Source organism: Podarcis filfolensis (genome assembly GCF_964270895.1).
Source record: "Podarcis filfolensis genome assembly, chromosome: 4".
In the NCBI taxonomy this organism is placed as follows: Eukaryota; Metazoa; Chordata; class Lepidosauria; order Squamata; family Lacertidae; genus Podarcis; species Podarcis filfolensis.
Genome location: NC_139607.1, coordinates 81,588,631 through 81,598,488, shown reverse-complemented (window position 1 = coordinate 81,598,488; position 9,858 = coordinate 81,588,631). Strand labels below are relative to the sequence as shown.

Genomic DNA, 9,858 nt, shown 5'->3' with positions numbered 1-9,858 from the left:
ACGATCATCAGGCATCTGCACAACACGACCAGTCCAACAAAGTTGATGTTGAAGAATCATTGTGATCTTTGCTTCTTCCAGTACACTGATATTAGTTCGCCTGTCTTCCCAAGTGATGTGTAAAATTTTTCGGAGACACCGTTGATGGAATCTTTTGAGGAGTTGGAGATGGCGTTTATAAGTGGTCCATGTTTCACAAGCATACAGTATGGTTGGCAGTACAATAGCTTTGTAAACAAGCATCTTGGTTTCCCTGCGAATGGCACAGTCCTCAAACACTCTGCACTTCCATGGGGAGAAATCAGCACTCGCCCTTGTGTTGGCCCTTGTGGAAAAATAACTGCCTAGGTCGGAGAAGTGATCGACATTTTCCAACGTTACACCATTGAGTTGGAGTTGTGGCACTGCAGAGGGGTTATTTTGTACTTGTTGGTGCAGCACTTTTTTTTTTGGATGTTGAGTGATAGACCTAGCTTTTCGTAAGCTTCTGCAAAGCAAAATCTTCGCAGTAGGGCTCTGTTCCGATGGCACAAAGTAGTCACGACAAACTGGTAGATTCCCATCTGCTGCAGCCTTCATCCGCCTTCACAGCCGTTGTTATCATCCGCCTGTTCTGCTGTTGAGGACTTCTTGGATCATTCTTTGTCTAGCTCCTTCCCTTTGACCTTACCGCCTTGGGTGACCCTGCTGGGAGTACGATATTCCTGACAGCTTCGTTCACAGGGGTCATAGGAACATGCAAGCCCACTCACCACGACAAGGTGATGATCCAGCAAGCGGAGACAGTAGTAGTAACACTATCATGTAACCTTAAAATAAATTTCCATCGACCCTTTCCCCCCCTTCCCCGTTTTGTTCTGTGGTGATTGTGTAATGTTTGGGATCTTTTCTAGATGCCCACCTTCAGCTGGTTCCCACTACTGTGCTATTCAATACCCCTCCCTTATTAAATAAATAGAGACCACATCCTCACCAAGCTGTAGCTGTTGAGAGGAGGGTGTGCATTAGCAACTAGGCTTGATCATCAATCATAATTTTTCTGAGCAACCTTCAGGAATGTGAATTAACTAAAAACAGAATGGGTGTTGTGGCACATTTCAAGATTCGGATTAATGGCACGAGCTTCCACAGCAGGGGGGCACAGAGAGATGGTAAGGCAACAACACACACACCCCCGTGCCTTTATATAGGGGTCCCCACATACTGGATCATAATATCTGAGGTTACTAGTGCAACAAACCAGATTGTGCCTGGAAACAGTTCCCTAGTCTTCACCCTTTGCCCACTCAGAATCCTGTTTATCTTCATTCATTGCCAAAGTAAATAAATGAGTGAAAAATGTCCTACCCGTTCCTAGCATGTTTGTAAGGTGTGCACTTAATTTAGAATAAGCTCTAGCAAACATTAGGTACTAGCGGGGAGTGCCCAGCATTGCCCGGGAAGTTGATGGACACAAAAAAAAGAAAATAATGTATAGTGCAATTTGTGAAATTGTGGGCTGCCTGTGCATGCATGCATGCATGCATGCATCCATCCATCCATCCATACCAACCCAGTATTCCAGCCTGACCTGAAGAGCATTTGACCTAGCCCTAAATAAATTCTTTTGGGAGGGGAGCTACTATTTAATAATTAGGGTTAATTTGGTCTGCCATCTTGGTTCAAAATGGCACAATGTCAGGGAAGGACTGGATGAGGAAGAGTGGTGGGAGCTGCCCACCATGGCTTAGATCCTGGATTGTGGTGTAGGACACTGCAGAGCAGTCTGCAGAAGCGATGAGCTGCAATGTGCTAGACTAGAGGCAGAGGGTTTGAGCGATGGTGGGGGGGGCGGTCAGGAGAATGATCTGAGACTGAGTTACAGAGTCAGACACAGAGGAGTCAGAAGTTGCCCCTGCTACACAGAAAAGGTGTAGAGCTTAGATGACGGTGTAGGCCGGTAGCTCTCTAGCCAGTATGGGAAAATTACTCCTGAAGGTTGTACTTTAGGAGTGCTGCAGGGTTCAAGACTTTATTTTAGAGCAGACTTTGCAGTCAGGGCTGAGCAGACCCAAGGACAATAGTATTCAACACTATTTTGTACACATGGTGAAAATTATGAAAAAAATTAAGGTATGTACTTTAATTTAAGGCATATGTACTTTTTTCTATTCCATTGCTAGTATGTGATAATTCAATTAGTGCTTAAATGTATGCAAAGTGTCCTTTTCACAGTAGCATATGAGCATTTCTGAAATGACCCTGACAACTGATCATAATCACCATCCATCTGGTGGTCTTTCTAAGTCCTCAAAATCATATGGCAAAGCAAAAACTGTTAAGTCTATAAGGTGCTATTAGACACTTTCTAACTTTTCTTCCTGCTGCCCTGTCAACCAGCCACCTGCCAGAAGCCTTTTCCTTCCTATGCCATTCTATTCCATTTTTATATTCCAAGCTCCACCCACATTCCACAGGGGAATCTATTTACTGTTGCTATGTTCAGAATCCTCTGCCTCTTTTAAGTGGCATACAGGCTCCCTCCCATCTATCTGCTAAACTGACAAAGGGCTTCCCTTTCCGAGATGAGATGCCAGATTTGATGCTTCATGGTTCCTGCTCCATCTTTCTGGGAAGATGACTGGTACTATGGCATGGCTACTTGTGATGCTTTTAAATAATCTCCTGGCTGAGATTAGTGGCCAGACACCACCACAGGGCTTTAGGTATGCCTCTTATGAGGTGACCATCCCAAGGAAACTGAGCATCCGATATGGACAAGAGGAAATCCAGGATGTCAGCTACCTACTGCAGATTGAGGGGAAGAGCCAGGTGGTGCATCTCAGGCAGAAGAAGGGCATTGTTCCTAAACACTTTCCCATCTTCACGTACAATGAGGGGAACCTCCAGGTTGACTATCCTTTCATCAGGGACGATTGTTTCTACAGTGGCTTCATACAGGGCAATCCTAACTCTTCAGCCACCATCACCACTTGCTCAGGAGGACTCAAGGGCGTGTTCCAATTAGAAAACAAGACATTTGAAATTCACCCTGCCCAGGCATCTGCTACCTTTCAACATGTGGTGTATCAACTGAGTGTAGACGAAGATGTCACGCGCATGAGGTGCGGGTTGACAGAGAAAGAGCAAAGTCATCAAGAGGCCATGATCCGGGAGGCAGAGCGTGTTGTAGTACAAAGTGCTCCGGCGGGACGCTGGTGGCCACACATCAGATACGCAAAGGTGGCAGTTGTGGTGGCACATGAACAATATGCTAAGTTTAATAATAACCAAACTGATACTGCTTTGACTATTTTCTACGTCATCCATACTGCAAATGAATTCTACGAGCCACTTGGTCTTCAGATCTCTCTTGTGGGGTTGGAGATATGGTCAGAAAAGGACCTAATAACAATTAGTGACAGAATTGGGGCCACACTTTATGCTTTTAATGCATGGAGACGGGACACGTTACTTACACATTTAAAGAATGATGTTGCTCACTTATTTACGCACGAGGATTTTGGACAAAGAATTGGATTGGCGTATGTAAACACTATTTGTTCTTCTCGTTGGGCATCCGCTGTCCAAACATTAAAGTCTATAGATTTGAACATATTATCTGTAACATTTGCCCATGAATTAGGCCATTCTCTTGGTTTGACACATGATGCAGCAGATTGTAAATGTGATAGGCGTAGATGCATTATGGATGCTACTGCGGTAAACACTGATAAGTTTAGCAATTGCAGTTATGCAGAGTATTACACAAACAGGAACAAGCCTTGCTTGTTAATTCCTCCAGAACCTGATCAAATATACAAGTTTGAAATCTGTGGGAACAAAGTAGTGGAAAAAGGAGAGCAATGTGATTGCGGTACCAATAGTCAGTGTGAAATGGATCCCTGCTGCCAGCCTAATTGCATGTTGCGTCCAGGTGCCAATTGTGCTTCTGGACAGTGCTGTGTCAAATGTCAGTACCATGCAGCCGGATACACTTGCAGAGGGAATATCAGTGTCTGTGATCTTGCGGAGTACTGCAGTGGGGCTTCAGAGCAGTGTCCTGAGGATGTTTATGTGCAAGATGGTGCCCCATGCAGTGATGGTGCCTATTGCTATCATGGTCATTGTACTACTCACAATGCGCAGTGCAAAGCAATCTTTGGCAAGGATGCAACAGTTGGTGCAGAGAGTTGTTACAAAATACTGAATGCTCAAGGTGATCGCTTTGGCAACTGTGGTTTTAGGCGTGGTAGATATGTGAAATGCAATGCTGATAATACTCTGTGTGGCCGAATCCATTGTGATAATATTCGTGGATTACCTTCTTTGGCAGAACACAGCACCCTAATTCAAACATTTGTTGGTGATACTGAGTGCTGGAGTACAGACTACCACAAAGGACTGGGGAGAGGTGATATTGGAGCAGTGAAAGACGGGACTCCTTGTGGCACAGATATGATGTGTATTGATTCAGAATGCAAGAACGTGTCCCTCTTGAAGTATGATTGTAATGTCTCAATGTGCAATAACAGGGGAATATGCAACAACCATAAGCACTGCCATTGCAATTATGGCTGGGCCCCTCCTGACTGCTTAAAGGAAGGTTATGGTGGCAGCATTGAAAGTGGACCAACTGCAAAAGACTGGAGTGGTATCGTTATGGGAACTTTTGTAGGAAGCGTATTATTTGTTTCTGTTGCAACTCTTGGGGTTAGTATGGCTTTGTATTACAGGATTGTGCTGAGAAACCACCTTCGAAGACTGAGTGCCAGAATCAGCGTTGGAGGAGAAACCTCAAGAGATCACAAAAGGGAAGAAAGCTTGTAGAATGTAGATATCTGAGAGTGTTATATAACATACAGTGGAATTCATAAGCTTTGAATAAAGGTGTTGCTTTTTGAGAAAACCTGCTTGTTAATTCAGTCTGTATCATACATAAATAACTGATTCATCCACAAACAAAAAATGTTTGCTGTATGTTAGGTCTGTCTCTGTGCTTTAACAGAATTCTTTTTTTTCTATCCTAGAGTGGGGGCAGGAGAAAATCTGTGCTGTAAAATGATTGACTATGCACTCTGAATGAAATCCACAAATTAAACAGGAGGACTCCATACCTACAGAAACCAATTTAAGCCATTGTATTTTTAAAAATGCTTTAGTTGTACAGGGATAGGATCATACCCAAATCCTCTTATTTTCACAGTTATTATGCTAGTAAAGGTAAGGGTACCCCTGACTGGTAGGTCCAGTCGTGGAGGACTCTGGTATATACTGTACTGTATAGTAAATTCACACTAGTCCAGCAAACAACATTGCAAAAGTGAAAGCCATAGCAGTGATAGCACAAAATGTTAGTGTTGAAATGAAACAGCCTACCATTATATTTAACGATCACAAACAACAGAGTTTAAGCACCGATTGTGCAAATACTAAAAACACAACGCTCACGTAACTTGAAAAGTCCAGATATTCTGCCCCAAAGGCTTGTTTATTCGGGTGTAAATCAAATGCCCGGCAATTAAGCTGATAATGTCCAGTTTGCAAAATTGCATGCTTTTCTTAAGCACTTAAATAAGAGGCAGTTGGGAGCCTTCTGATCTCTGCCTTAGCAGATTGTCCCAAAGTGATTAGCTCTTTCAGTGCAGCCCTGAAAACAAAAAATATTTTTTCCTTCCAGTAGCACCTTAAAGACCAACTAAGTTAGTTCTTGGTATGAGCTTTCGTGTGCATGCACACTTCTTCAGATACACTGAAACAGAAGTTGCCAGATCCTTCTATATAGTGAGAAGGTGGGGAGGGGTATTACTCAGAAGGGTGGTGGGAATGGGTGGTGGGCAGATAGCTGTGATAAGCCTGTTGACGACTCTTAACGACTGCAATAGGTCTTACAGGAAAAAGCAAGGGGTGAGAAGGTGAAAAATGGCTTTGTCATGTATAATGAGATAAGAATCCAATGTCTTTGTTCAGACCAGGTCTCTCCATGGTTTTAAGTTTGGTAATGAGTTGCAATTCAGCAGCTTCTCTTTCCAGTCGATTTCTGAAATTCCTTTGTAGTAATACAGCTACTTTGAGATCTTGTATAGAATGTCCTGGGAGATTGAAGTGTGCTCCTACTGGTTTCTCTGTCTTGTGATTCTTGATGTCCGATTTATGTCCGTTTATTCTTTGGCGTAAGGTTTGGCCTGTTTGTCCAATATAGAGAGCTGAGGGACACTGTTGGCATTTGATGGCATATACAATGTTAGACGATGAGCAATTAAATAGTCCCGAGATGGTATGTGTGATGTTGTTGGGGCCAGTAACGGGTGTCCGGGTGTATGTGGCAGCAAAGTTGGCATCTGGGTTTATTGCAGGCTCTGGTGCCAGTGTCCGTGTTACGTCTGGTTGTAGTATTATTGTGGGTTAGGAGTTGTTTAAGATTGGGTGGCTGTCTGTCTGTTGTACAGTACAACGCATCATCAGAGATCTACAACCTCTCCTGGACAATGACAGTTCTCTTTCTCAAGCTCTGGGAGGAAGACCTTTCATTGCCTACAGACAGCCACCCAATCTTAAACAACTCATTACCAAACTTAAAACCATGGAGAGACCTGGTCTGAACAAAGACATTGGATTCTTATCTCATTATACATGACAAAGCCATTTTTCACCTTCTCACCCCTTGCTTTTTCCTGTAAGACCTATTGCAGTCGTTAAGAGTCGTCAACAGGCTTATCACAGCTATCTGCCCACCACCCATTCCCACCACCCTTCTGAGTAATACCCCTCCCCACCTTCTCACTATATAGAAGGATCTGGCAACTTCTGTTTCAGTGTATCTGAAGAAGTGTGCATGCACACGAAAGCTCATACCAAGAACTAACTTAGTTGGTCTTTAAGGTGCTACTGGAAGGAAAAAAATTTTTTTTTGTTTTGACTATGGCAGACCAACACGGCTACCTATCTGTAAGTGCAGCCCTGGTCAGCTGCCCGAGGCTCCCGCCACACAGCCTTAAGCTCCAGCTGCTGCTATCATCATGACCCAGCAGCGATGAAAACATTAATCCAAGTTCAGATCCTGGCCCTTCCATTGCTTTTGCTTCGCTGATGCGGTCCAGTGCTGACTCCTGATTGGAGGCCGGCTTTCCCCCTCCGGCAGCGAGGTTGCAGCGGCCCCTCCTGGTATCCGGCGCAACCTCGGGGGCGTGAGCCTTGTCGGAACCAGGAAGCGAGCTGCTGCCAGGGCTGGGGCGACGGGCAGCAAGCAGGCAAGGTGCTCTTCGGATTTCCTGCCTCGTCCTCGTTTTTGATTTCCAGGCGGAGCAGATCAGTTAACGGTGCCGTCTGACAGAGGAGGAAGGGTTGCCAACTTTCCTGCCCGGCAAGGTTCCTGTGCCTTTTATTTACTGGTTGTTGCATGACAGCAGGCACCGCTTTCGCTTTCGTTGCAGGCCGGCGGGGGGGGGGCAGGGAAGGGGGAAAGGAAAAAAAGCCCCACCCACGGAGATTTTGCTCCTTGTCCCGCAATTGTATTAAAGGCACAGGGATAAGGGCGCTGGCAGCTTTGTGAACGTGTGAAAGGGTCCTGTTTTCCCTCTCGGGGTTGCCTTTTCTTCTGTTTCGTTTCTCTTTGGGTCAGGCGGTAGCGCAGGGATAGGGAACCTGCCGACTTCCCGATCGTGGGCGTAGCCAGGATTTATGTTAGGAGGGGCTGAGTGCCCAGCTGTCGTCATCCTCTCTCTGGCTCTGTCTAGCAGATTCGGAATGAAATGTCTCATTCAACAGCAGTTGTTTTAAATCACTTCCTTTTGACTCCCGAGTGCTCAGAAAACCCTGTCAAAATCTTTCCACAATTTCTACTTTTAGTGGGGGCAGCTGTCCCCCCTGCCCATGCTCACCATGTAGCTGAACTAGAACTCCCACCATACCTAACTTTGCAGCAGAACTTATTCCTCCAAAATTTTACTGTAAGCTGTATTTCATTAAAAAAAAACTATAATGCATACACACACACACACACACACACACACTGACCAAACTGCGGGAGGCAGTGGAAGACAGGAGTGCCTGGCGTGCTGTGGTCCATGGGGTCACGAAGAGTCGGACATGATTAAGCAACAACAATACACACACACACACACACACACACAGACGCAGGTGGCGCTGTGGGTTAAACCACAGAGCCTAGGACTTGCCAATCAGAAGGTCGGTGGTTTGAATCCCCGCGACGGGGTGAGCTCCCGTTGCTCGGTCCCTGCTCCTGCCAACCTAGCAGTTTGAAAGCACGTTAAAGTGCAAGTAGATAAATAGGTACCGCTCCGGCGGGAAGGTAAACGGCATTTCCGTGCGCTGCTCTGGTTTGCCAGAAGCGGCTTAGTCATGCTGGCCACATGACCCGGAAGCTGTATGCCGGCTCCCTCGGCCAATAAAGCAAGATGAGCGCCGCAACCCCAGAGTCGGTCGTGACTGGACCTTATGGTCAGGGGTCCCTTTACATTTTCTCATATATATATATACTGTGTATATATAAATCCCAACACCCTCGAAGCAGTTTACAAGAATAAAATCAGCATGAAAAAGTGCAACCATAATTTAAAACGTACAAAAACTGAAAACCACAATAGAATAGTGTAAAACAAATTAAAATTCAGAAATTGACAGAGTGTTGCTTTCTGCTTAGAAATGCATCTCTTTATGTTGCTTCCTTTGTAAGATGTATTTCAAAAACGTGGGTGTGATGCGGTTGTAGCTGGCCTGTGGACTTGCTGAACTACAACCCCCGTCATTCCTGGTTATTAGCTCTGCTTGCTGGGGTTGATGGGAGCTGAAGTTCAGCTGCCCAAAGGTTTCCCATCCCTGATTTAAAGTGCAGTAAATGACGTATAGACAGTTTTACACCAGAAATGTTTAAGTCTTGTGGGAGCAGACTGCAGCATAAGTTTGTTCAGAGCTATTTCTAGAAACTTTGGGAGCTAATTAGCTCCAAGGAAATTTGTTCTAAATTTAATGTTTGCATTGTTCTGCTGTTTCGTTTGCTGCTTTAGGAGGAAGGGCAGGATAGAAAATAAATAATCTTTTTCTACAAATAAAGGTTGGTGCTCACACATTGAGATCCAAGGTATTTCTTTGAGCTACATGAAGCTACATGAGGATAGATTATCTAGGGACAATCTCATTGCAGGCCATTTTGGACTTTACTTACAGCCCAATTGTCTGCCTAGGTACTTGGAAAAAAAGCTGCACTTTATACACCATTATAAAATAGCCTGTAAACCAGTTTTTGAAGGGGATGGCTCTTTTGGTTAGTTATATTAGAAAAATTGTTCACTGGTGCTCTCACAGTGTAAAACTATCTTAGCAACTGTAATATGTAAATTGCTGTAGTCTCTGTCCTGCATTGATCCTTTTATGTAAAAGTGCATGCATTTATATGCATAGGTACTATAAACAAGAAGCACCCACAATTCTCACACACACCTGTATATGCTTACCTGGAAGTAAGTTGCATTGAATTCAGTGTAGTTTATTTCTGAGTCAACATGTGTAGGACTGCATTACCAGGGGAAAAACCTGCTTTCCACCTATGGTTATATACCGTAGTTATCAGAGGACTAGCTGGATTGCAGTGCAAGCATCAAAAAGTATTCTGGCACCACAAAGACTAGCACACTTACGTAAGTTTTCGTAGACCAGGATCTACTACGTGATTAGATATCTGAGGCATTATCCTAAGCTGACAGGTATATCTGTTGTTGTGGGTGGGGTTGGTTGCAAGCAGCGAAATGAGAGAGAAATGAAATGCACACATGATCTACTGTGACAGTTATGCTAAGGCATGTAAAATAGGTTCGGGGACATCCATTATCTTGATTCAAGCCACAGGTGATAGATTTAAAC

General features: G+C 44.5%; 2 protein-coding genes across 7 annotated transcripts in view; both read left to right on the top strand.

Annotated features, from left to right (window-relative positions):
• The first annotated feature begins 2,486 nt into the window (after positions 1-2,486).
• LOC310761812 (disintegrin and metalloproteinase domain-containing protein 20-like) lies at positions 2,487-4,888 on the top strand. The gene has a single exon (XM_083612001.1). It carries the CDS (start codon positions 2,617-2,619, stop codon positions 4,807-4,809), a length of 2,193 nt encoding a protein of 730 aa, XP_083468127.1. The 5' UTR covers positions 2,487-2,616; the 3' UTR covers positions 4,810-4,888.
• A 2,042-nt stretch (positions 4,889-6,930) lies between these two features.
• Positions 6,931-9,858, top strand: part of PARP4 (poly(ADP-ribose) polymerase family member 4) — a 48,067-nt gene continuing 45,139 nt past the window's right edge. For 4 of the 6 annotated variants that reach the window (XR_014546981.1, XR_014546982.1, XM_083608932.1 and 1 more), the window contains exon 1: positions 6,931-7,353. The gene's annotated coding sequence lies outside the window, so the exon portion shown is untranslated. The remainder of the gene's footprint in view (positions 7,354-9,858) is intronic. The other 2 variants (XM_083608933.1, XM_083608931.1) reach the window with 1 other exon arrangement.

What these genes read in the sequence shown, in the direction of transcription:
- LOC310761812 (XM_083612001.1), top strand. Translation starts at nt 2,617, where the DNA reads ATGACTGGTACTATGGCATGGCTACTTGTGATGCTTTTAAATAATCTC.